Here is a 27,095-nt window from a genome sequence, read left to right as displayed (position 1 = left end):
ATGTAATGTATTAGGTGGTGACAAGTGATAAGGAATATAGAGGATGTATAGGAGAAGTAGAGGTGAGATTTTTATTTTTTTTAAGATTTATTTATTCATACAGAACTGGGGTACAGGCCAGAGATGCAGAGGGTGAGAGGATTCACCAGAGTGGGGTACAGAACAGGCAGGTCGATGAAGTACACTGCTGAGGGGGGGAGCGGGCGGTCAGGAGAGGTCTGCCTCTCCATGTGGATCTCCTCCAGGGCAGGCAGAGATCGAACTCATGCGGAAGTGGCTTAAGCTTCCTTGTGCTGTGCTTTAACCCGCTGCGCCACCAGGGAGGGTGAGATTTTTAAAGGAGACATCCAGGGAAAGCCTGGCTGAGAAGAACATCAGTATTTAGACAAGGGAAGGTAAAGTGGATTTACACTTTTAGGAAAAATTTTTAAAGGCCTGAACATAGTATAAACTACACATCCTGTCCAACCCTCCGTTAATCAGCGTAGTCACCCCTCAGGCATTTCAGTGATTGATTTCCCTGTAGTGTGCAAAAATGGGGTGTCTGCCCCAAGACCAAAATCTTTTACCTGTGTGCACGCTCTTTTCCAAACATTGGTGTTGGTAACAAGTAAAACAAAAAAGAATTGCAAGAATATAATAGAAGTTTCGGTTACTCCAAATTATTTTAGGGTTTTCTCAACTTTTATTTATGATATATTTACGAAAGTAAGTAAATGTGACTTTCTTAGAAATACTGGATAACTCCCAAATTAGGCAGTCTATGGTTTTGGCCCCTTATAATCACTAGAACATCTGTGGCCTATATTTAACTATAATTTAAAAAAATATTTTTTATTTATTTATGCATACAGAACTGGGATACAGGCCAGAGGTGCAGGGATAGTGAAAGGATTCACCAGAGACAGAGTGGGGAGCAGAACAGGCCGACTGCTGAAGTACACTGCTGAGGGCAGTGGGCGGGTCTTGTCGCGCCAAGTGGATCATCTCCAGGGTGGGGATCAAACTCATGGTGAAGTGGCTTTAGCTTCTTAGTGCTGTGCTTTAACTTGCTGCACCACATGGGAGAGACCTCAACTATAATTTTTACCTTCAGTTGGTAGAAACATTCTTAAACCTGATCAGATAAATGTAGTGATAATCAAATGGCCATTTTCTATTTCTTCATGTTATCAGTGAAATGTAGTGTTGCTTGATGAGTATGCTAGAGATCATGTGTTGTAAATTAAGAAATTGTTGGTAGTGTTGGGTGCACATGGTAACAACATATGAAGGCAGGATAGTATACTAGCACAAATACAAACAATGATATAAATCAACATTACTTCAATTAAAAACTTTTTTTTAATCATAGGTTTCAACACATTATTTTTCAAATTTTAGAGAAGAGCCAACAGAAAGTCATGTTACTGAGTCCTAAACATAGTGGTAAATGTCAATGAGAACCTTCCAGAAATAGACCTGTAAGTGTTAATGCAGGCAATGATGTCTCAGGGTAAAAATAAATGTACATACAATTCTGACATTCTCCCTTATAACTTCTGGTCAGTTTAAAAATCCCCTCTAGTGTGAATACTCTTTTTGTTGGATTGGCTGAGTCATGTTATCAAATGAAATATTAAGAGCTGTGTGGTATGCTGTGTAACCTCAACCCAGCTACTTGATCTCTCTTAGCCTCCATCTCTTATTAGGTGGGGAAAATATAAGTCCTTGCCTCTTGACATTATTTTGTAGGTTGAATCCAGCAATGCATCTAAATGGAAGCAGTAGTCAACGAGTATTATCTGTTATTAGTTAAGGTAAAGCAAGCACCATTACAATGAAAACTAGCACGTTGTCCTGGAAAGAGGACTGCGCTGGATTCTAGCTTTGATTGGCCACAAAGGCCTTGGGTAGATGATAAACTCTCTGTAGAGATTAGTTTATTCCCTTATTTAAAAATAATGAAAACTTTGGGGGAGATGGCTTTGAAGGTCCCATTCAATTTTTTTGTTGTTTAATTTTTGATTGAAGTACAGTCGGTTTATATCCTTGTTAGTATTTGGGAAGTATAGGGCTCCTTCCCACCCCTCCTTCAGGTGTAGTTACTGTACCCCCTTACCACCAAGGCACCCATAACCCTCCATCACAGCCCACTGTGCTTCCTCCCCACTTCGCTCTTTCCTCCTCCTTCCCTCTTCCCCTGGGTGCCTCAGTTCCGTAGTCACTTTTCAAGTTTGATTCTATCTGATCCTTTGCTTGGCTTATATATTTCCCACGTAAGTGACACTATCTGGTATTTGTCTTTTCCCTTCTGAGTTTGTCTGCTTAGATAATCTCCTCCAGCTCCATCCATGTTGCCACGTCATGAGTTTTTGTTTTCGGTCACTGGGATGTGTTCCACTGTGTGTGGACCACAGCTTGGTGGTCCGCTCAACTGTGCGCTCAGGTTGTTTCTGCAGAGCGGTTATTGTCCATAGTGCTGCAATGAGCATAACGGCACATATTTTCTGTCCAGTCAGCGTGCTTGTATTCTTCAGGTAGATACCTAGAGGTGCAATTGCTCTATTGATCTACACGGTAGATCTATTTGGAATACTTTCCGCTATTTCCACACAGCTTTCCATAAGGGTGCCCTTTTCCACCCCCCTCCCCCCGAGAGTGCAGGGGGGCTCCTTTCTGTCCGTATCACTGCCACTGCTTGTTATTTCTGGTCTTTTTGATATGAGCCGTTCTCACAGGTGTGTGTGGTTTTGACGTACATTTTACAATTCCAGAACTCCCCTATTACAGAAAAGTGCACTCTGTTTTGTACCCCAAAGATTAGTAAATCTGAACTATGCAAGTTACTGGATTTAAAACAAAACAAAACTGTGTCCATGAAGTGATGGAAGAGAGTGGGTCTGGGCACCACACCAGGACTGTGGGTTGGGGCTGTCAGCCACGGTGAGGAGTGGGGGCCAGCAGCGCCTGCCGTAATGGCTGAGAGCCGCTCAGCCTGGGAGTGTGACAGGAGCAGGCTGAATGAGGCCATTGAGCCCACGTCTTCTCATTGCCATGTGTGTTCCTGTACTTTGTGCATTTGGAACACGTGGGAGTGCTTCAGAAGCACCCACACAATAGTTCTTTGATGACTGTGCCTACAATTGAATATCCACACTGATCTTGCCATTGGTTTGGTGCGTATGAACCATTAGTGAAACTTTATTCCTGGCTGGGGGTGGGAGAAAGCTGCCTCTGGAACCCAGAAACCCATGAATTACTGATGACCACAATCTGGGATGGAGAAGCTATGTGGTAAATTGGTCTTTATTGAGTTGGAAGGTATGAAATGCACACACAGCCCTGACATGAACACTCTGAACCTGCTGTGGAAAAAAGCCTCAGCAACACCTCATAAGCACACACTTGCTGTTTTTCCTTTGGAGGAAAAAAATAAATAAATACATAGAAAAAAGAAATTGGGGCTCTCCCTGGTGGCTCAGCGGGTTAAAGCACAGCACTAAGAAGCTAAAGCCACTTCTGCATGAGTTTGATCCCCGCCTGCCCCAGAGGTGATCCACATGGAGTGGCAGACCTCTCCTGACCCGCCCGCTGCTCCCCTCAGCAGTGTGCTTTGTCGATCTGCCTATTCTGCTCCCCACTCTGTCTCTGGTGAAGCCTCTCTCCACCCCTGAGCCTCTGGGCCTGTACCCAAGTTCTGTATGCACAAATAAATAAATCTTTAAAAAAGAAAGAAAGAAATTGGGAGGAAATAGCTTGATGAATGGGCTGTTTCCAGAGAAAGAAACAAGCAATATAGCCTTCAGTTTGTGGACTCATCAGTTCCATTGGCTGAATATGATGTCGGGGTGCCCAAGGGACCTTTCAGTAACATCAAGTGTGCAAGGAACCTGGATGGCCAAGGGCAGTTTCCATGCACAGTAGCATCGCTCTTCCATATGGTTGAATGAACCAGTCATCAGCACAAACATAAAGGACCCTGGGATAGCTTCTCCCCCTCCCTACCCCAGCAGATTACCAGAAGATAGTAAATATTCTGCACCTCCCACACATGAAGGAACAGAGAGAAGCCTGTGTGCTGTTTTGTGGGGCCTGTGCCCTTTGATGTGGTCAATGTGTGCTTAAAGTTGATCCTTAGCTTTCAGGATGCAGAAATATGTTGAGATCATCGCTGTCCCCTCCTCTTGGGTAATGAGGTTCCAAGAAATGGTTTTCAAACTCATAACAAATGGTTTTCTAAAGTAATTTGGGGGCATGACTTAATAATGATTCATACTCTTGAATCCTTGCTATATGACAGGGACTCACAATTTCTTTCCATGACCCAGCTCATCTAAACCTCATGATAATCCTGTATTATTTTACATCTCTCAGGCAGAGGAAGTAATCTACAGGTGGTAATGACAGATTGCTGTAGCCACAAATTATGACAGGCCATAATAACAATAGAAGTCTAGTCCCTCTGCTACTTGGGAAGACTATGGGGAGTGGGTGAGGAGGGATACCTGTAAGCAGAGAACATGGCTTCTCTCCTTCTGTGTATGACTTCGTTACAACAGTGACACACAGAAAACTAAAGGTCATCTCCAACTTTCGGAGTCACTCGTTGAGGACCCTGGACGTTGCCCAATGCGTGAGTGCTGCAGCTGAGTAATTACTCCAAACTCACTTCTCTCACCAATGATCCCTCAGTCAGACATTCCTCAGACTTCCAGTCTACCTGTCTCAGACAAACGTGACCCAAGGCACCTGAGTGCACTGCTGGAACCTGGGGAGGGCACAGGTGTGTTCTGAGTACAAGAGAGGTTGACAAAGAAGCAGCTTCCAGGAATTGGGCAGCATCCCAAACCAGACTCCCAGCCTTTGAGTGCTTGGCGAAAATGGGGATTCTGGCCCCCTAATGAGGCTGATACTGATCAGGTGACAGGCTTTCCCTCCACAAGATGCTGACAAACAAGAATGTGTCGCTCTCTCCTTCACTGTATGACCCAGACTGGAAACAAATTTGTTTAAAGTCAAACCCCTTCTCATCTGTCAGCACAAAATAAAATAGCTGTCTTACATAATGCTCTGCAAGTCTCCACATTAAACAAAAGTGGGTTGATTAATCTATTCACTTCTGGTTTGCAGAGGTGTTGCTGAGATAAAAGAAACGAATGGTGGTATTCATTCCCAGCCATCTCTGGAGTCATCATCCGTGCTCGGCCTGACACCAGCAGTCATAGTGGGAACTGGTGGTTGTTGGCAGGTTCGAGGATAGGGACACGGTGGGGAGATGAGGACTGCTGGGGTATTTGGACCTTTTAACATGGCGACCCCCCCCCTCAGGTTCCCAAACCAAGGGCTTTCCCGCCTTTTTTGTACTTGCCAACATGCCCATCCTGATCTTCCTCTGTTTTCCTGCCCACGCGTTGCTTTAATAGCCAGCAAAATCCGGCAGAGGTCAGCTCCTCTTGACAGACTTAATCATTAGGCTGTTTTGTTTTGTTTTTCAGGTTTTGTTCTTCCGGCCTTTAAGGCACTCTCCACCCCAACTCAGATCCTGAAAGCACACACCCAACAACCACCTGAAGGCCTCCTAACAATAGGGCAGAATGACACAGCCTCCGGTTTTTGTAGAGATCTACTTGTCTCCCTGACGGTGGGCAGCAACCTTCACTTATTCCAGTTATGTAACTGTTGGTCAGCCAGTTCCCATAAGGCTCATCTCTGACCTACTTGTACCTCATAATTCAATGACTTCATAGGTTACAGGAGGTGAGGCTGCCAGGTTGCTATAGAAACTTTTGCTTGACTGACCTTTTTTTTTTTCCTAATATTCTTTTTTGAGGGGGAAAGGTTAAATGAACGATTTTATGAGGATTATATATATATATGTTGAATATAATGTGCTTTTTCACAGATGCAAATGCTTGAAACATCTACCTCAGACCAGTTCCATTCGTCTCCTGGGTTTCTGGATTTGTTTTTCATTTTTACATTTCTTTCATTTTCTTACTAAATGTGTCAGTCACTCACAGGCCTATAGACCTTTGGAGCACACACATGCTCACTCACCCTCTGCTAAACCTCCTGTGACCATGTCCTACCCTCTACCTTCCCCCATCACCTCCTGCTTCCCCTTGGATAACCAGTATATTTTTCACAAAGTCTAAGGAATTGTTTTTGCTGTGCTATGGCAGTATATAGTTTTTGATTATTTCTGTTCTCCAGATGAGTGAAACTATCCAATATTTGCTTTTCATTTTCTGACTTATTTTGCTTGGCATAATCACCTCAACATCCAACCATTTAGTCTCAAATGGTACTATATTTTCACATTTTCAATTAAATAATTCTATTATGTTCCCAAAAGGTGCAGTAATAACCTGGGAATGACCCCTGAGTTGTACCAGTTATGTCTAGAGTACTCATTTCATCATCAGGCCTAGATTGTACAGGTTAGTGTGATGAAGGGAAGAGTGGAGAATTGATGAGACATGGTGCAAGGGAGTTGGGGGGCCCAGAATTCTGGCAAGCCTGAGGTCACAATACAAAAGATCAGCGAATAACTATGCTCTAGACCCAATGATGAAGGCCGCCATAGCCCCAAACCCTGCTCTGAGGAGAACAGTGACTCCCATTAAGTGCCATGGCAACCCGCAGTCAGGCCCTGTGCTGGTGGCCAAGACAAAGCGTGAGTCCCTAAGAGCAGAAATTGACCTTGGGACTGAATGACTGTCTACTTAGGTAATGTTGGGGAAACCTAGATGCCTCCTGTCCTCCTGGAGGGGTAGCACTAAGGACTAGCTTGAGGGAGAAGCATAGATCCCTTTATCACCATTTGATTCCCAAAGTACCATCAAATAAAATAATTAAAAATTCCTTAATAATGAAACCTGTTTTAAAATTAAGAGATTTGTGTTATTTTTTGCTTCTTTATCATGTACAATCTAAGGAGAAGTGGTATGTGCTATGTAAACAGCTTTAAGACAGCCTGCTGGCTATACACAGTGCTCCTTGCTCAGCTCCACACCTTCTACTCCCAAGTGACTATTTGTTTACCTGCTTATCTATCTGTCCATCTACCAATTATTTATCTATCTTTGTATCTGTCACCTATGTATTTAGGAATCTATATATCTAGATCTCTGTGTGTATTTATTATATATGCTGATATGTATGTATGTGTGTGTGTGTGTACTATATATGTATGTATGAATATGTGTGTGTGTGTGTGTGTGTGTGTGTGTGTGTGTGTGTGTGTGTCCAGTCAGGGTGGTTTAAACAACAGAAACTTATTTTCTCACAGTTCTGAAAGCTGGGAAGTCCAAGATCAAAGTATTGACAGGCCTAGCTTTCCCCAAGGCCCTTCCTCTTGTTTGTGGATGTCATCACTGTGCTGTCATGTGACTCTTCTTCTTATAAGGACATCCATTAGGTGTGATTGGGGCTCGATGTAACAGTCTCATTTTAACTTAATCACCTCTTTAACGAAGATTTATGTCTCCAAACACAGTCATATTCTGAGGTACAGAGGGTCAGAGCTCCCACGTATGGATTTTGAACGAATGAAATTCAGCCCACAACTGGGACAGATGTTGGTTTCCTCACATGTGTCACCCTGCCTTGGGCGCTACTGCTGTGGGGCAGGTCACAACTCCATTCCCTCCACCGTGGTAACTGTAAGCCAACTCTTCTCCCCTGCCACAACCTAGCTACGTTTTCTCCTGGGTCCCATTCTGCTTTGGGGTTGTACTTAACAAAACTTAAACATCTGGAATTCCTCAAACCCCCAGATGACAGCTGATATTCTTCTAGATGAACTGCTGGGTTTCAAATGGGCTCATCTAATGGCAGTTATTCCTGTACAAGTTTCTATTCATGTCCAAGTCCCAAATGGATGAAAACATTTAGTGACACTATCATGTTTCTCAAGGTACACTCTAGGGAAATGATTCAGAATGTGGGCCTTTGCCCTTGAAAAGCTCATAATGTATATACGCCACTACTAATCTTAAAAGGCAGTTACAGATGTCATGTTTTCAGTATGAGAAATTTGCTACTCTTTTAATTTAATGTGCTTCTAGGTCACTGTGGAATGTTAATCCAAGAGTTTGTCTATCTAGCTCTCATTTTGCAGATGTCCATAATCCTATTTTGTAAGTGGATAGTCATGTTGAAAAACAGTGAAATAAGGTTTCTTCATTGAGAAGCTCCCACACATACACCTCTGGGCTCAATCTGATGACCTCTTTTCTTTAGCAAAATAGACAGGATGTTCTAGCTTTCCACTCCACAGCTATGGGATAAGAGAGGTGGGAAGAGATATAATGCTGTTCCTGGAAAACGAGGGGTTTTGAATGGTGGATAGAGGACAGTCAGAACTAGACTTATATCACTGCGGTTTCCTGGGTTGTGGATATTATTCTGCTTTTGGTTTTTGAAAAGCCAGAGACACAGACATCACAATCAAAATGCACATGTATATGGAGAACCCATATTGAAACACTTTAGAAGGCAATGTGCATTTGGGGAGACGCTGGGGGCCACTAGCTGGACCACACAGAGGATGAGTAAGTATGTAGAATTTAGAGGCTACTGGGGGGAGAAGTGTAGCTGAGAGCAAATGAGCAGAACAGGATAATGCAAGCTCCAGAAAATAAGAGCTCAAGGAGGAAAGCCAGGTGGAAATATGATTATGGATACAATATGGGGTAGGTCGAGTGTGGTGGGGCACAGACAGAGCCTGCCAGATGAATAAAACAGGGAAAGAACAGGAAGTGAATGTTTAACTGACTTTCATCTAGATGCTAAAGTTGGGAGGCTATTTCCAAGTACAGCTTTGCTCAGAAGCTAGGAAGCAAATCAAGCAGAAAGGTCCATCTATGCACATCGAGCTCTCAAAGACCCTCAAGTATATGTGTCTGTGGACACAGCTTTTAGCGAGTCTCAAGGCAGAGCATCTTATATACATTTTCTGTTCACACAGAGAGATTTGATGAATTATTTTTTATTAACATTGGCTTGCTGGCTTAGTCAATTCTAGGCTGCAGCCAAATAGCCAGGATACTGCCTGCCTCAGACCCACTGAAATCAGACATCTTTGAGTGGGGTGGAAGTTTCTCACAGGCTACATGAGAGGAAATCTTGAATGGCTAATCAATCAGAAGAGAAAAGGGCAGGGTGAGGAGACTCTGACAAAGAAAAAGCCCTGAAGGCCCTTTCCAGACAGGCTGCAGCTGCTTTAAAGAGACCTTTTGTTCTGCCCAGTGAAAGCTCCCTCTGCCATACAGATACAACCGCATCAGAACAATCATGAGGTGAGGACGCCCAGCCATGAGCTTCCGCATCAGAACAATCATGAGGTGAGGACGCCCAGCCATGAGCTTCCTGTTGTGGAAAGTGTAAGTAAAATGTGAGGCTCCCTTCCCCACTGGTCACTGCTTCCTGGGAGACCATGGACACTGTTGTACAATCACAGTTGTCTTATCTGCAAAACGAAAATACACTGATCAGAAGCAGGAAGCTAAGCCAGATGATTTCTTAAGTCCTCTTCTAAGCTCTGAAATACATGGTGCTAAAACTACAGGCTGGCAGCATGGAATTTTCTCACTCATTTTAGTTTTTGACTCACCAAATCTGTACTCATTTTATTTTTTTTCCAGTGACACAGGAATATTTCAAGTAACCACAGAAGTGGGTAGTGGGTGAGCAAGCCAGGGAAGCTGTGGTGGAACCCCTGAATTTGTAGTCACTAGGGAGGAGGCTTTGGCAGCATATTTATTAGCTGTAACATGGGACTAGCAATCTACTTCAAACATTGAAATTTGATGAAAAGCTGTTAAAAACAAAACAAAAACAAACAAACAAAAAAACACCACCACCTAGAAAAGAGCCTGGCAATTGTAAACACTCGATGGAATTCATTTAACCTTTGGATGCTTACGGATGTAAGAACATGACTCATGTTTCCTGAAGGCATGATGCGGTCTTGATGTGGGCATACGTGGCACCCTCAGGTAGGGTAGAAGATCAAACCCAGTCAATATGAGAAAAAAGAGGCATGATTTTGGGTCAAATGGTGGCAAAAAGGTCACCGCTTCAACTCTCGCGATTAGCCATCCTCATACCTTTCTCTCTCCCTCCAATGGGAACTCATCCCTGTGGGCTGCTTAAGCTGAAAGGCCTGATTCCATTTGTGGACATAATACCCTCAGCCTTCACCTCTGCTCTTATGATAGTGCTCACTTGCACTTGCAGAAGGATCATGTGGTCCTGGAGATTGTAGCTGCCAGGATACCGGAATGGCAAAAGGCATCTTGATGAGCAATAATCTGTTTCCATGACTGTGTTGACTATCCTCATAACCTTACCCCTAAGATGCAAGTGAGGTATAGCAAGACTGGGCTTAGGGCAAGTAAACTGTCTCAGGACTTAATTTTGTTGCCCTTGGGGGTTCTAGAAGTTGTTAACATTACTTACTGGAAGGTAGGCAGTGTTCTGCAAGGGAGTTTAGGTAAGTAAGGAAAGGGTTTTTCATGGCTTTCTATTGCAGGCAGAAATGGGAAAATCCATTAACAAAAAACTAGAAGGGAGGGGATAAGGGCTCCTGGAGATAAGGAAAGAGTGTTACTTGGAGCCTGCAGTTTTCTGCCTTGACCAGGGCATACCTCTCTGTTGGGGTGACCCAAAGCAAGTCTGAATGGGAAGTTTCTGCATCACCTGGAAGAGGTCCATTTGGAGAGTACTGACACTAACCCCTTCCCTCTCCTTTAGCCTTTCCTAGGAGGGGAAGAAATGACACTGAGAGGAAGGGAACTGTAGCTGTGTGGGAGGCTGTGGGGCTAGAGCACTTTTCTTCCCTTCTCTTGCTTACATCTCATTTTGACACTGGGAGTACCTTCTACAGAGGCATCTTTGGCCCAAGCAAACTCAACGGGTGGATTGCGGAAAAGTGGAAGCAGGAAGTGTTGGCTCTGGTTCTGCTGATGACCTGGGAGTTAATTCTAAGTAAGACAATCCAACCCAACTCTAGAGAGAGTCACACAGCCATCATGGGCAGAAGGGCTACCTTGGAGGGAACATCGTAACTTTGACCAATGTGTAGGCTCTCTAATGAGACCAGAGAAGAGCAGACTAGGTGCAGAGGGCAATGTCTAATAGAGCCAAGCATTCCTTCTGGGGCTTATTGGGTTGGAATTCTAATTTTTCTCGATTACCCCAAAAGATCCTGTTATGAAGAACAACGTCAGGCCTAAGTGGGCTTTTCATTCCTTTAGTTGTCCCACCTCCATGTCTTTTCCCCCCAGTGGTAAAGTAGAACTCATCTGAAGTCATCAATTGTACAAGACTAAAATCAGTACCATCCAGATGAAGAGACTCTGAAGCTCTGCTGTGGAAATCACACTCATTTCCCATTCCATTTCATCAATTTTCTTGTTAAAGGGTTCAAGCTTTGGCCTTGGCTTTAGCCAGTTGTTGAGAAATGGTTTAATTGAAAGAAAAACATGCCATTTGCTTTCACAAATATTTTATAATGCCAAAGAAAACAGAGTAGGTAGTGTGTTCTGTTGTTAGCAAACCCAATATGTGACTGGATTCACAAATAAACTAGGGGCAGATTACTGGCAAAATGCTTCATCCTAATTCTTTAAATAACACTCGTTCTGGTACACTTTTTAAAACAATTTATGGTCAGTTTTTTAGAGCACATTGAATACATTAATATTACAGATCACGCCTGCCTCACTATCACATACACAGGTGCTTGCGCCTCAAGGCTATTTCTTTGAAAGCTTTTCTGCTCGAATGTTAAAACCAAAAGGAACAAGAAGAAAATAGAAGTGTCTTGAACTTCCCTTCCTATTCAACTTCCAACAAAGTGAAACTTAAGTTATTTGGGTAATTCTTGCCCTAAGGTATGGGTAGAGTTTTGTTACATACAAAGTGACACACTAGGAAACATTTCTTTAATGAACAAACAGCTTTCACAGAGACTGTCTATATATCACATTGTTATTACAATATAGATGAGCTGAAACTTTTTTTATTTTTACAGATTTGGAGCAAAGAAAACCCTAAAGATAAATCAAACATATAGAGGTAGTTGAATAGCAGTATGTGGAGTGGGAAGGGGAAAGCATTTTTTTAAATCTTCTTTCTGCTCATTACAATGCAAGAGTAAACTGGCTGCTTAACAAACAAATGAAATAACAAATACACACATACATGTTTGCCAGTGTTCAAATGGCTTGCTTGATATTTTAATCCTGGCATGTCTGAGCACTCCATAGAATGATGGAACTAATTTATCTACGATAAGCCTATGATGCCACATTGACCTATTTGCTCTCTTTTTATCTTGTTTATTGTTGTTGCTTTGACAATAGATAAATGTTAAGCAACTTCTACAATGATGCATAAGCTACAGTGTTGCTTTGTAAACTTCTGTTAATCACATATGCTGCCACAGATTTTTTAAACAGTTTACAGAGTCAAGAAGCAAGGACTTTAAAATGACACCAGGAAGAGATTACAGGCACTTCTCTCTCAAGGTTAAACACATTTGAAAATACTCATTTGTAAGTGAAAATGTCTTCATTTCATCTCTGGATGTGCATAACTCAGATTATTAAATAGCTGAACAGTGGTTCCTTTTCCTTCTTCTTCTCTATGCTGAAGAAGGACCACCTATTGCAGCCCATACAGTGGCTGCTTTTCAGAACTGTCTTTGATCATAAATCAAAACCTCCTTCCTCAAGCCCAAGAATGAGCTGAGTATCTGTCCTTTTCCATCATTTGGGTTGCATCCGTATTACAGTCTTCTACTATGATTCTGCCTTGGTAAACAGATGGATGCAAAGTCTACATGTTGTGAACTCAAGGAATGAGTCCTATGAATCAAAGTCCCATCTTGGGAATGGAGTTGGCAGGGGGGAACAGTCCCCAGTGGATTCTAGTCCATCAATAGAATTAATCTATTGACAGTAAGAGACCTTTGGAAGCTGCGAACCAAGCTCAGGAATGCCACTGCCCAATGGCCAGCCGCAGGGGATTATCTGAGCCCAAGTAGCTCCACAGGCAGCGCTGGCAGGGCCACATGTGCAGTGAGCTGACCAGCCCTGTTTTGCCTCAGCACTGGGTCAGAAGCTGTCAGTCTTCAGAAAAGACTGTTGAAATAGTCAATTCTCTGCCCTCTGAAATCAGGGGCAAACACTCTTTTCTCCAGGTTGTCTACAGAAAATTAGTTCTATTGTTTTTCACTTTCTACATGTTGCTGGTTATTAGCTAGCAGCAGTAGTTCAGTACAAAGCAGAAAGGCATAATGTCTGCTTGGTACCTATTAAACATACACACACACACATATATACATATATACATATACATATACAAACACATACATACACATACACATACACATACACATACCAGGAAAACAACCTACTAGAAAAAGACTAGGTCAGTCGCAATAGACAGGAAATCTAACCAAATAAATGGCACCACCTACCCAGGGGGAAGTCTTGTCCTTCTGACCTAGATTTAGCTTTTTGTCCTTTCTCGGAATACTCTTCATTCCTACATTTTGCAACAAAATCAACTTACAAGTGCAGAAAATGATCATGTCCAATTGATTACCCCATTTAAGTGCATTCCAAAGAAAGCCAAAGCTTAGCCTTGGCTCTTGCATCTTAGCACTACCGCAACAAAAGCTTGTTATAAAACACTCTCAATGTGGAGCTGGGCTGCTGAGCATCAACTGCAATTCTGCCACACCAAAGTCTACACTTGCTGGAGTGAGGTGCTCACCAGTCATCAAGGTGATGCATTCTACAGCGTGGACTTAAAAATAAAAACTAAACTTCCCATTCCACTTAGATTGATTAGCGATGGCTTTTCAGAGGGCTGACATGAGAAATAAATGACTAATGAGCTCTTGTATGTGAAATCACATATCTGGCTCAGTACTTGGTTCATAGTGAATGCTGGATACCTTTTTGTTGGGACAGCATAAAGACATGCCTTGGATTAAGCTTAAACATCACAGACAATAAAATGTGTTCTTGACATGACTGAGACTCTCAATTCATTGTACAGAGCAGCGAGTGATGAGTTGGTTACTCTAATAGAGCTACTAAATGGAAATTCAAGATCTCCAAATAACACTATTTTTTTTTAGCCCCACTGAAATAGGAAAAATGTGCTGACACAGAATTCACCTTTACCTCTGACCTTTACTTGTTTCCTAGTCTTCATTTTCCTAGACTTGACCCAGTAAGGAACTGCCTGGGTTGGGTATTAAGTTTAAAAGGGTATTGTGTGTAAAGGCAGTGTTTTCTGCAAATGCAGGTCCCTGATGATATTCAGTAACTATAAACAATCTAGTAATAGTGATGTTTGCTATGCACTAGGTACAGAGGTAAGAGATATCACATATCATCTCATGTAGCATTTATCACATACCTAGATGTGGTATTTATCACTAGCGTTGGCTAGATGAGGGAAGTGGGGCTTAGGAAGAGTGACATCACTTCTGCAAAGCAACGCATCTAGCAAGTGGAGAAACTTATGACTGACAACCATCCCCAGTAAAGGGTTAGGTTTTAGCCTGCATTAAAAAACCCCATTCCTAAGTGCATGGGGGAGAAATAAGATATACTTAGAGATGGCTGAAGTAAGTGCTCATACTAGATTGCCGTCAAAGATACTTCTTTGAAATAAAAAATAGAAAGATACTCCTTTGACTCATCTCTTCCTCCCCCAAAAATAATTTCTTTAGTCTTCCTTTGGACAGCACATTGAAAGTTGATTATTTTACTTTACACTGGCACATACCGCAATCTAAGCCAAATCCTTTCACTTTGATATGGTTGAATTCAAAGTGAAAACAAAATGGAATCTGTGACATAGTTTATGTCGGCATGATTCTGAATTTCTTTGGTAAACATCCAATTGGACAAACACAAAAATAGCTCAAGAACTAGAATGAGATGTCAAAAAAAAAAACAAACAGTTAAAGCAAAAACTGCACATTTTGAGCACTGTTACTTCCCCCTAGGTATACGGTAAGCCACATCAATAAATAAAGCAACTGACTTTCCAGTTATTTACACTTAAATAGTTATAAACATCCATGTAGAAAAAAGGATACAGTAGTGCAAAAAATAAATTATTAAAACAGAAAGAAGTATGAACACTTTTTACACAATGCTGTATAAAACCTAAACCATTGGAATGAGACCTCAAGTCAGTGAAATAAAGCAGCAACATTATTAGTGTCTTTGCTTCACATTTCAACCACACAATCATTCATCTATGAGAGAAAGGAAATTAAAGCAAAACCACTTTAAACTTTCAGAAAATTTTATGTCAAAATCAAATGAATTTTTTTTTCTTCTGGGCTCTTAAACAACCTCTGCTGTGCATGTAGTTGTGCAGCATGTCAAGAAGCATCTTAAGACAGAAAGTTTCAAACAGGTCCCATTCTCTTGGTCTTTCTACTCAATTGCTCTCTGTGAATAATAGCAGAGTAATGCCTCTGTTTGATACTTCCTTCTGTTAAGATGTTATTGCAATTAGATATATTTACAAGATGACTCCCCGAAGGACAGTGGGGAGGGCGCAATTTCCTCTTCAGCAACTCACACTCACTAGTTTTGGTTTCGGGTTATAAAGGCCAGGACTCGCCGAATACCATTCAATCTATCCTTCAAGGACCTCATCGCTAGGAACGGGAGCTGAGCACGGCTTTCTAATGGTAGAACCGCTAATGTCCACCAGCACCAGGCTGGACCGTTCGGGTTCATCTGCAACAGAGAAACACAATGGGTTCATCCCCGGAAGTGATACCACCTGCAGATTTCCAAAGCCTCAAGCTAAGCATCCAGGTGGGTAGAGATGCTTCTGTGTGTGGCAGAGACTGCTAATTGCCCTTTAAGATTAAAATGTTCCTCTTATCTTAACTGGGCATATAGTCACCCAAGAGGAAAAAAAAAAAGACTACATGTCTCCCTGGCAGCTTGGGGAGGTCATGAGACAAAGTTCTAGCTAATGAGATATAAAGGGAAGTGATCTGTGTTAACTTCTGGGTCATGCTCCAGGAAGACAGCTTAAGCCCTTCATCTTCCTTTTTTCTTACCCCTGGCTAGAATGTGGACGTGGATATGGCCTTCTTCAGTCAGGAGGATGCAGGAAACATTCTAAGGAATGTAGAGATTTGTGAAGAGGGAAGCTGGGTCCCTGAAAGATCTTATGGAATGAGCTGCCTTAGCCTCTCCAGGACTTAACGCCCTCTATCTTGTTTGAGCTAGTTATTTGGGGGAGTGGTTAGAGCTAACAGGCCAGTACCCCAAAGAATACACACTAGCCTCTACCCAGCATGATTTAGCCAGCTGGACTCAGTCCTCTGGCTTTAAGATTCTGTTTGGGTCCTAAAGATTGGTGTAAACAACAGGTGGGCCTGGGAACCCATTGCTTGCCATGCCCCCTAATTCCTTCATGTCCCTGCTTCTGAATGAGGGCAAGGTAGTCCCTTCACGTAGTAGACACAGGCATATGCCATGTCACTCAACAGGGCCACAGCTCACTTCTCCCGTGAAACCAAACCCTGGCATTCATAGCCCCCAAGCGGAGAACTCCCAGTCATCAACAAATTCCCGTTAGAAAACATGTTCACCTGAGTTGCCTTTTAATAAAGACCTTTCTGGTTCCACACAAATCCTTCACCAAGATCTGCTGGTAGCAGCTTCCCAGGCACACATGTTAGACTGTGGTGACATTTCCCATGAAGCCCAAAATGAGCTTTTCCTCGCCACCCACAGAAACTTGGCTTAGAACCCCCCACCCCAAGAATCACATTCTGTCCACCTACCTGTGGGATTAAATGCACCCAAATCAATTTACCAGTTTCTGCACCTGACATCGCCCTCCCCCCTTGCTCCTCTGTGCTTCACTTGGATTCTTTCTTGTCACTCACTGTGGTCTGTCACCTGCTGCCCCTCCTAAGACCAGCTCTGAGTAGTAGACAGCATATTCTGGCCTTGCTTCCTGAGGCTGATGTTAGCACCCGCGGGGGCTCTGAGAAACCTCCTGGGGCTCAGAACACGCTTATTAATGGGATTGCCGGGACAGCAGCATTGACTAGATCAAACAAGAGGGAATATTTTAGTCTTTTTTTTTTTCTCCCTCACTGTTGCCACCAAAGCAACATAATGACAGTCCCAAGAAGAAAAGAAATGAGACTCAAGATTTCAGCTTTCTGTGTCACTGAGTCCTTATGAATCACTCAGTGACATCTGTGCTTTCTTTTGTGGAAGAAGCTGTTATTAAGCATTAAGAGTGTTGAGAAGCTCTGCTTTAGTCCGAGTCACAGTGGCCCAGAAACCAGGAGTTCTGGGTCACTGGGAAGCACTAACTGGCCTTTTCCCCTCCATCATTCAGGCCTTTGCCTGGGGAAGAGAAACCTCCATTGTGGTCTGGAGAAAGCAAGATATTTCAGCTCCTTAGGAAATAAGCTGGTGTGTTTCATAGCATCAGAAGGCAAGAGGAAGATGGGACTTTGGAGACCTCCTCGCCCACTTCCCTTATTTCAGAAATGGGAAACAAGTTGGAAAGGGGGAAGGGGTTTACCCAAAGTCACACAGCTAGAGAGGTAAAAGCAGGACCAGTCTTTGGGCAGGGAAGGCAAACATGCATTTTCATTTCTATTTTGATATTTGGGAATGATGGTCAGCAAATGGACCTGCCCCTCACCACCATCCCAGGAAGGAGACCCGAATGAACTGCTAATAAACCTAATGAACCTAATGAACTGCTTTTCTTAGCCAAGGGTATAGCTAAAGGCTCAGTCAGGACCTTTCAGGACCTTTCGGCCCTGATGTGGATACGTGCAGGGTCCAGAACTGCCAGGGTTAAGTGTGAGGAATCCAGTGTGAAGTTTCTGTAGTTGTAGCAGTTGGACTTTCATAAAGTAGCTGGTCCTCATGCCCAGCTCCTACAGCAATGGGGAAAAGTTGAGGAAGCACCCTGGAAGTGGCAACCTTTAGCCTCAGTCCCAAACACCTTTCTCTCAGCCTGGCCTTTGTGCGAATCTTGTCACCCTAACACATCCCCATGGTGTAAGTCTGGACTCGTGCTGAAAGGTCTTCTGTTGGTTGTGTCCATGTTCCTGTTCTCTCAACCTGACTTCTCTCTCAAGACCTCAGACCCAAGTTCCTAATGCTGTTAGTCTAACTCTGACTTGGAGTTCTTCCGGTCTTACCTGTGGAACCCACTACCCAGCCAAACAAAAGCAAATCAGATCCACCTTCCTCTCCACACTTGCTTTGCTGGATGCCATCGTGCACCCACCCACTCACAAACCCCAGGCCCTCGTCTGGCAGGCAACTGCTCACCAAGAGACGTTTTTATATACCTGGGGATCAGCATCTTTCTCTGGCATTGGGCCAAAGTGATTGAGAATCCGATTCTTCAGTGATGACTTCAGCGAATGAAACCACGATGACGCTTGCTCATAGACACAGTCATGCAATCCCATGAGCTCAGCGCGATCCTCTCCTTGAACCTGGAAGTGTCAGAACAGGCGTGAAACATTCTGTAGTGTCTCCCTCACTCCAAAGCTGCTTTTGACCCCTGGCTTTCTTTGAGCCCCACGTCTCTCCCTATGGGAAGGCTCACCCACCCGGCCCTCTTCTGAATTCTGTGTGAAAGGGCCCCCAGCCAGATGATGTGGGCCTTGTGTAAATACTTCTGGGGTGGAGGGAGGAGACAGGTTCAGCTGGGTAGATGAGCTGAAAGTGCAAGCCAGCTAGAAAAGCAGAGATTCAAAGCAGCCCTCATGAGGCATGCTGTTCTGCTGGCCAGGCCCTCTCCTTTCCTGTTTTTCACATTTGCTTTGCCACTGCTCACCCAGACGAAAGACAGGAAATGTGTCTGTGTCTCTAAGCATAACTCTATCTTCCAGGTCAAATACGTGTATTTGTTGATCAAATATTTATTAATCTTGCTCTATGTAGTGATTAGAAAATACAAAAAGCATGGGGTTATTTACCTCCTCTTCTACCCATTAGTCCAAAAAACCAAGGATTAACTGGACATGTCATCTTTCTGCCTCCTGAGATGATGGATTATTGGGAAGGGCTCTTTGTCAGGCTGCACATTTAAAAATAAAATGTGCACATGAATCTACAAGTATGTGAAAGAAAAAGGTTTAAATGTGGACACCCTACTCCAGACCTCTTCTTTGGAATCCCTGGCAGAGACCTAATTCCAAGGCTAAGGAGGCCCCCGGGGTGGTCTGGCTGGGCATTTCTTATGCATGACTACACCTTAGCAACCAAATATCAGGTGCTCTCTGCCACTCTACCACAGAACAGGGATCTGTTCAATGTTGCTGCAGCAAGTTGGTGAGAAGTTTTCAGAGCCCCAGCAGTGCTGAGAAATGCTTTTGCAGCCATGTTCATGTGCCAAGCCAGGAGCAGCCTGGCTTAGGAATTCTTGGCACTGGGCATCCTCACCTTTTGGTCTTCAATGTATTCAATGTCGGCTGTGTTGTAACCATCCCGCTGGCCCTGGTGGAGAACCTTGAAGCGCCTCTTGCCTATGCTGTCAACCACTGAGCGGCCATCGGCAAAGAACTGAACATTTCTGATCTCTAGGATACAGCCATATTCTGCAAACCTGTTTATCGAGAAAGTAAATTCTTGATGAATTGTCGCCTGGGCCTGAGCCATAGCCATTTGTGTTACCCGTACTGTGCCTTGAGGGACATCTGCCCATCTGCCTGTTCCAGGACCTACAGCAGTAACTACCTAACAGGTGGGACCTGTGTGGAAACTACTGAATGTTCTAGCGTAACTGTTACCACTGAGTGAGCATGGACTCTGTGCTAGACAGTGCTTGCTGCTTCCTGGACACTCACCAGTTTGCCCAAACCCACTGAGGTAGGGGCCAGCATACCTCCACTTTATAGACAAGGAAACAGAGTCATGGAGGGGTGAAATAATTTGCCCGAGTCTGGGGCCAGAATCTGAATCCAGGCAGTTTGACTGCAGGGCCTGGAATTCCTATAAAATACATTTTATAGCAGACACCACCTCCTTTCACAAAAGAGGAACCCTGAGGTTCCTTTAAATAGGTAGACTCTCACCTGGAAAAGGAGGGCCAAAGGAACCCTGACCTGTACAAAATGCTGCGGTCGTGTGGCTACACGCCAGCTAAATCTCGGGCGCTGTGCCTCCCATCTCCTGGGGGCTCTCCAAAGGGAATCAAACCCACCCCTCAACCCAACCACTCTTTCCTCACATAGCTCCTCACTCACCCTTTGACGGGATCTCCAAGGCACATGCCGAACTGTCTTGTGCCTGTCTCAATGCATCTACGAATCATCAGACGGTAACAAGGCTCAAAGATGTGCAGTGGGCAGGGAACGGTGGGGTAGGCCATGGTACACACGAAAATGGGCACATTCTTGTTTAAGCTGTAGGGAAGAGCAAGCAGCATGCATCTCAGAGTCAGGCAGAGCACAGGAAAGGGAGCCCGACCTCCCCAGGTAGTTCCCCTGCAGGAAGGCAAGGAGACATCAAGTTTTGGCGGTTAATACAAACAAAATACTGAAATGCCACTGCAACTCTGGGCTGGCCCTGAGAGCTGCTGCAGAGATTGCTCTAAGGGTGAAGAGGTCAAAGCGGATGTGGTACACATTCCAGTGTGGCTGAAGTCCTCGGCACCCTCACACTGGCTCATAGCTACAGCACAGGCTTGGGGAGATGTGAGGGCAGCCACCCGACAGACAGCTTCGGGGACTGCCATTGCATGAGCTGTGCTTCCAGCCAGGCAGAGCTGGGAGCCCACTCCCATCACCACGCTTCCCCTTCCCTCTCCCAATCCCTGTGCCTGGCAAGAAAAGCACAGAGCAGGCAGCACCCTTACTGCTCCCTTGTGCTAAGGGTTTACAACAAACTGGCTCATTCGATCTTCATAACAAGTCCATAAGGCAAAAACTTTTATTAACCTATTGTGAAAACGGTTATGGGTCTCAGCAAACAGACCCAGAGAGGTTCAGTGACTTGCCCAGCGTCATGAAGCAGACTCACTTTGTGACAGAATGGGCTGAAGGCTGATACGAACATTCTTAACCTTATAGTACCTCCTTCTGTATTTGAAAACAGTCTTCTGGACACTTCGTGCATTCTCCCCATTAAGCTACTCCAATTTACTACTGCCAGGACATAACCTGGTCAGTGACGTGGCTTGTGCTTCTTCAGAGGTGGGCTGGAGACCATCCAGCAACTGAGGTAGGTAGGGGGAAAGCCCTGTTGTATCTGTAAATTTCCATGGTCAGTATCAAGCTACCAGAACCAGACCGGGCCTTAGGAAACCATGTGCCCATGCAGCGCTATGCACTGGCATGAGTGAAAGTGAAAAGAGAACCATCCATACACCTACTTGGACAGCTCTTCCATTTCTTCCTCATAAAGCCTCCTTCGTTCCTTCAGTTCTTCTGGGAGGAACTTAGCTATGAGCTCTTCCATGATTACATTTTTGCTGTATTTTCTTGATGCCAAGCACTGGGTGGGGAAGAAGGCAGTTAGAGAGTACATAGTCACTCAAGGAAGACAAAGCACTTCAGGTGTAATCGGCAGAAGAGACAAATGGGGGAATCTGGACCCGCACTGTAGCAGCTGACATTATCCTCATGCATGTAGTCTCTACATGTTACTTTTGTTTTTAAGACAAAGACACATGTAATTGCTTTTATAATTAGAAAAAAACTTCAACAAGAGAAAAAGACTGCATGGAAATTAAAAAAAAAAAGTTATTTTCCTAAAACCCTGAAATTAAGATCATGGTTCCTGTCCAAAAGGGGGGTAAATCCTTTCACTTCCTTTTTCTGGTCATGGTGTTTGTAAGCTCACAGCATGGTCTCCCCTGCCCCCCCCCCCCCCCCCGGCCCAGCAGACTGCAAGTGGGAGGGGGGGAGTCAAGAGGTTCAAGAAACTAAAGAGCAATTTTTGTTATGGATCCTTTTGTGTTCTGCCTCACCCTCCTTCCCAAATGTTTGGTTTCTGGATATTGCAAAATCTAAAATATTTTTCGTCTCTTATTTTGTTTTCTTTTTTAAAAATAACCAAATACTGATAGTTTTGTGTTCGCTTCTTTAATATGCCATGTCAGTAGCACTGCAATGCTACAACCCGTGATTTCAGGAACAGACTAAAGCTCAGCTGTCCTTGTTACTCGCCTCCCAAACACCCCCACCCCATACATCCTCAGTGAGCTGTAAGTAGCAGGTATGTAACCACGTGAGCCAGACAATAGGAGTTAAAACATCTGCAGAGCGTTGCTCACTATGGAAACCACCGCTCCAGACCCAGCAGGGGTGCTCCTGAGTCTGAAGCTGTGGGCTTCAGACAATTTTTCCTTTGCCAGCATGGGCCGTGCCTGTCTATTCAGCAGTGAACATGACCGGAATAAGAGATTTCTCTCAGGAAAATGGTGTGTGGGCCTGTGTATGTATCCACAGACATCGAGACAGTATCTTTTAGCCCCGTAGTCTGGGATCCCACAGCATCTGCCTCCAAGAAGCCTCATCAGTCACGGTCACCCCTGGCTACAGGAGAATCACGTGCTTTGCCTAGAGCCGCTTTTCGGGGCAAAGCAGTGACTCAGGAGGTAGCCAGTCCAAGAGAGAGGTGACTCCTCTATTGAAACAGTAAACCAAGAAAGGCACATGCTAAAATGTTAGCAGTGGTTTTCTGCAGGTGCTGAGCATAGAGGCAGCTGTTTCTTCCTTCTGCATATCCGAATGTTGCAGTGCAGTCACAGCACGAACATATCAAGTATATGGCCCCTGGGCTTCTCACCTACAATCACACCAGCAAATCCTATTCCTTGACCTAGGCAAGACAGGGCACGAACTTTCCTCCCAATCCAATATACGTCCTCAGGGTTACCCTCGATGCTCAGTTCATTGCACTCCCTTAAATCATGGAAAAACTCAACCTGTGACTTTTCTGGATCGACATTCACCTAGAGATAGTCCAGAGCCTCCAACCTCTCTCAGGGATGACCGGGATCCAGGAACATTAAGACTGATAGTAAATATGGCACACAAGTCCCTGAAGGGAGGGAGATAACATGGGTTCCCGGGGCTTCTTGTGCTGTAAGAAAGTCCACCAGGACCCCTTGAGAAACAAAGGTGACAGTTAATGTGATTTATTTCCACAAACCTGGGAGTGCTAGAGCTTCTCAAAGAGCAAGTATCTGTTAACATATACTGTGGCTGCTGACAGGTGGGTCAATGACAACACTGAAGGTCTGTGAGGTTTTCCTGGGGGCCCGGGAGTGCTTTTCTCAAACCACAGAATAAACACTGATGATCAGGGTACATCCGGGCTCCTCTAGTCGAGCCCAGAGAAGGCAAAAGGGAAACTGGGTGTCACAATGGGATTGGAAGTGAGACCCATGTTTATCATCAATTTAATACTCTTGTTTCCCACACAAGTTAATTTCACTAGCAACAGTTCGTAAAAAGCAGGCCACTTCATTGTCCAGGAGGATTCTGTGGAGAGGGGAGAGGTAGCTGTGCGAGAGGGGAAGCACACAGATGGTCTGAGGGGTATCTTGCCCCAGCACACTGCAGTGGTTTGGCATCCAATCGGACACTGTTTTAGTACCCACCTCCAGATAAGCAAATCCAACCAAGAAATAAATGCTGTTTTACCTGTGAAAGGCCATCTTTGCACAGTGGACACTTGGCGTTGTGATCCAGGCATCTTTCAAGGCATTTTAAGCAAAATGTGTGCCCACAAGGTGTTGTGACTGGCTCATAGAATAATCTGAAATGTAGGAATCAAAATGGAAGACAACTGCAATAAGACCAAAAAAAAAAAAATAATAAAAGACAGAGCTACTCAATGTTAAGATTTTATAGTGTTATTTGAAAAACATCTCCCCCATCTGTGTGGGGGAGGGGAGGTTATTTTCACTGGAAAACAAACAAAAAAACAAACAAAACCCCCACCTGATTATAAAGCATCTGCTTTTTACTTTTAAGCTGGATTTAAAATAATGCATTTATTAAAGTTGAAGATGCAACTAGATCATTTTGTAACCATCAGTTCTAGTCAGCCTCTTCTAGAGCATTCAGAACCCCCCCACCCTGTCACGTTTCTGAAAAATGGAAATGAATTCCCAGAGTGTCTGAACAGATTCCATCCGGACATACTTAGCCAACCTGTTCATTTGGGAATATGTAAACACACAGCTAGAGAAACAAGCACACAGAAACATATATGTGTGTATACATATATGTATGTGTGTGTATTTACACAGTCACACTTAACCATTTAAGTATTTTGTATCATATTACAATAGAAAAGACAGCCTATTTGCTAACCTTAATCCCATTTTTCATATAAGCAATGTTTACTGCCTGAAGGATCTTGAGATTACATCTGTCATAAATATTTTTCTGCCTTTTACATGGATGCATCATTTTCCTAGGCAGTAGAGAATAATTTAATTTGGTCACAAGCAGCTAGAGGCACAGACAGACACATATATACATATATGTATATGCACACATGTACTTCAATAAGATCCTATATTGATTGCTTTGCAGGAGCTGGGTATTTTCAAAGCAATCTGGGAATCTTTAATAAAGCTGTTATACTGTACATTCAGAGATTCATGGATTTACTTTGCTTAAAAGAAAGGCTCACCTGCAGCAGGATCATGGGGTGAGGACAGCTGTAGATGATGGTTCAGAAACCGGGCTTGCACTCACCCAGAAGACAGAAAGAAGGGAAAAAGGCTGACCAGCCTATTTTGATCTCATAAGAGCGTTCAGTTGAGAGGAAGAGGCTGCCTGCTGCACAGCACCCTCGTGTGGCCAGGAGGTGCACCAGCAGCCTAGTCCACAAGCAGCGCTGAGCACAATCAACATGTCAGAGCTGAAAGTGCTTGAGAACAAAATGAACCTAGCACCCGGAACGAACTTGAGGTGCAGAGGGGATAAGGCTGTATCTGCATGCACACAGCCAGCGACTAGCAGGTGAAAATCTATCCAACTTGCACTTCCAGTCCGGTGCCTTTCTATCACACCAAGGATTCTCAACCATTCCTCTGTGTGAGACCACCAGGGAGCCTTTGATTTGAACAGCTTTATTGTTGTACAATTGATATACAATAAACTGCAGATGTAAGATGCACAATTTGATAAAACTGACATATGTGTACACCGATGAAGCCACCTCCACCGCCAAGAAATGAACATGGCCACAGCCCCCAACCCTGTCCTCACCCCCTTTGTTCTCCCCTCTTGCCTCCACGTACCGCCATCACCTGGGGAGATTCCTAAAATTAATGGGGCCTTGGACTGCACCTGCACATTCAGGTCAATTGGTCTAAGTTAAGGACTAGGTATCAGGAGTTTCAAATTTTCCTCAGGTGATTTTATTCTTATTATTTAGCTCCAAAAAGATTAGGTTTGTTGGAAGAAAGCAAAGGAGAAGACACTTGCACATCCTCGAACAGGCAGGAAGAACTCCTCATGGGATATCCGTGTGCACCCAGGGGTGAGAATCACTGCATTGCCCAGCCCTCCTGCTTGCTGCACACGCCGTATTTGTCTCTTAACTGAATTACAGAGTCACCAGTGGAGCCTGAAAAGCACGCACATGGCAAAGCCCCACCTGGATCACGTGTTCTTCAACAGATCAAGGGTAGGGGCAGAGATTTGCTATTTTTAACAAGACAACAAAGATCTGGAGTAGGAGAGAGGTTTTACATAGATGTGCTTTTTACTATTTGAATTTTTAAAGATTTATTTATTGATACATACAGAATTGGGGTACAGGCCGGAAGTGCAGAGGCAGTGAGAGAATTCACCAGAGGCAGAGTGGGGAGCAGAATAGACTGAAACACACTGCCGAAAGGAGCAGCTGGCGAGACAGGAGAGGTCTGCTGCCACCATGTGGGTCAGCTCGCTGGCCGGGGATCGAACTGTGCTGAAGCATCTGCTGAGAGCTTCACAGTGCTGCGCTTTAACCCACTGTGCCACCACGGAGGGCCACTCTTTGAATTTTATAATGCTGTTTTAAATGGATTTCTTTAAAATCATTAATATACTTTAGTTCTTACATTGGCCAAAAAGCAAAATACATTAAAAAAAAAAAACTTTACTACAGAGTTCCTCAGCAGTGCACTAAGGCAAGGAAAAGATATATAAAAGTGTGAAGATTAGAAATGAAAAAACATCACCATTATTCACAAATGGTAAACATCTAAAAGAATCTACAGAATTATTACTAGAGGTAATGAGAATTGATAGAGGTGGCAAGGATGCGGAACACACACACACTCGTAATTCTATATACCAGCAACAAACACTAGAAAATACATGATAACAAAGATGACATTTCCCATTGCTTTTGCAAATCAAATATTTTCCGAAGAATAAATGTAACAAAAGTTGTGCAAGATCTTGATTGCAAAAAGATCTTGATTGAAAGAAAGTAAAGATGGCTTAACTAAGAACCAAAAAGAAAAAAAAAAAAACTTGGCAAGTTGACATCTAAACTTTGTAAGGCAAGGCAAAGAGCCAAGGAAAGCCACGCTAAGGCCTTCTCTACCACTTGTCAGAAGTTTCTGCAAAGCTGTAGTGACTAAAAGAGCAGAGGACTAGCATGAGGATGGACAGATCTGTGGAACTGAATGGAAACTCCAGAAATAGACCCAGCCACAGATTCTTGATCCAGGACAGATGCAGGGGTGGGGGGTGGGTTTAAACACAAACAGCATCTCAGCCCATGCGATCTGGGATATCCAACTCTGCATCGGGAGAAAGATAGTCGGCCCATTTCTCACACCAAATACAGAAAGCAATTCCATGTGAGCTGTAAAAATAAACGTGAAAGGCAAACAGTAAAGGTTTCAGAACGTAAAATAGGAGAATATGTTTATAACTTCAAGGTAGAAAACAAAAATCTAGGTAAGATACACCAAAAAAAAAAAAAAAAACCCACTAAGTGAGTGAAAAGACCAGTGATTTTCACAGTATTAAAATGAAGGGCTAGGCTGTTCTATGCATTGTGAGGGAAAATGTCTGTGTGCTAGAGACCTAGATCCAATCC

The 27,095-nt window shown here is 43.8% G+C and overlaps 1 protein-coding gene across 1 annotated transcript in view; it reads right to left on the bottom strand.

The window, feature by feature from the left end:
• Window positions 1-12,733: 12,733 nt before the first annotated feature.
• Window positions 12,734-27,095, bottom strand: part of LONRF3 (LON peptidase N-terminal domain and ring finger 3) — a 33,876-nt gene continuing 19,514 nt past the window's right edge. Inside the window, exons 7-12 of the mRNA XM_004685930.2 lie at window positions 23,684-23,798; window positions 21,406-21,527; window positions 20,279-20,437; window positions 19,476-19,638; window positions 18,374-18,523; window positions 12,734-15,767 (exon numbers count right to left, since the gene is read on the bottom strand). Coding sequence (XP_004685987.1) covers window positions 15,612-15,767; window positions 18,374-18,523; window positions 19,476-19,638; window positions 20,279-20,437; window positions 21,406-21,527; window positions 23,684-23,798 — 865 coding nt within the window. The 3' untranslated portion in view covers window positions 12,734-15,611. The remainder of the gene's footprint in view (window positions 15,768-18,373; window positions 18,524-19,475; window positions 19,639-20,278; window positions 20,438-21,405; window positions 21,528-23,683; window positions 23,799-27,095) is intronic.

This window comes from Condylura cristata, unplaced genomic scaffold (assembly GCF_000260355.1).
Source record: "Condylura cristata isolate star-nosed mole 26May11 unplaced genomic scaffold, ConCri1.0 scaffold00019, whole genome shotgun sequence".
Taxonomy (NCBI): domain Eukaryota; kingdom Metazoa; phylum Chordata; class Mammalia; order Eulipotyphla; family Talpidae; genus Condylura; species Condylura cristata.
The sequence above is the reverse complement of the archived record's forward strand: the minus strand, read 5'-3'. Positions and strand labels throughout refer to the sequence as shown.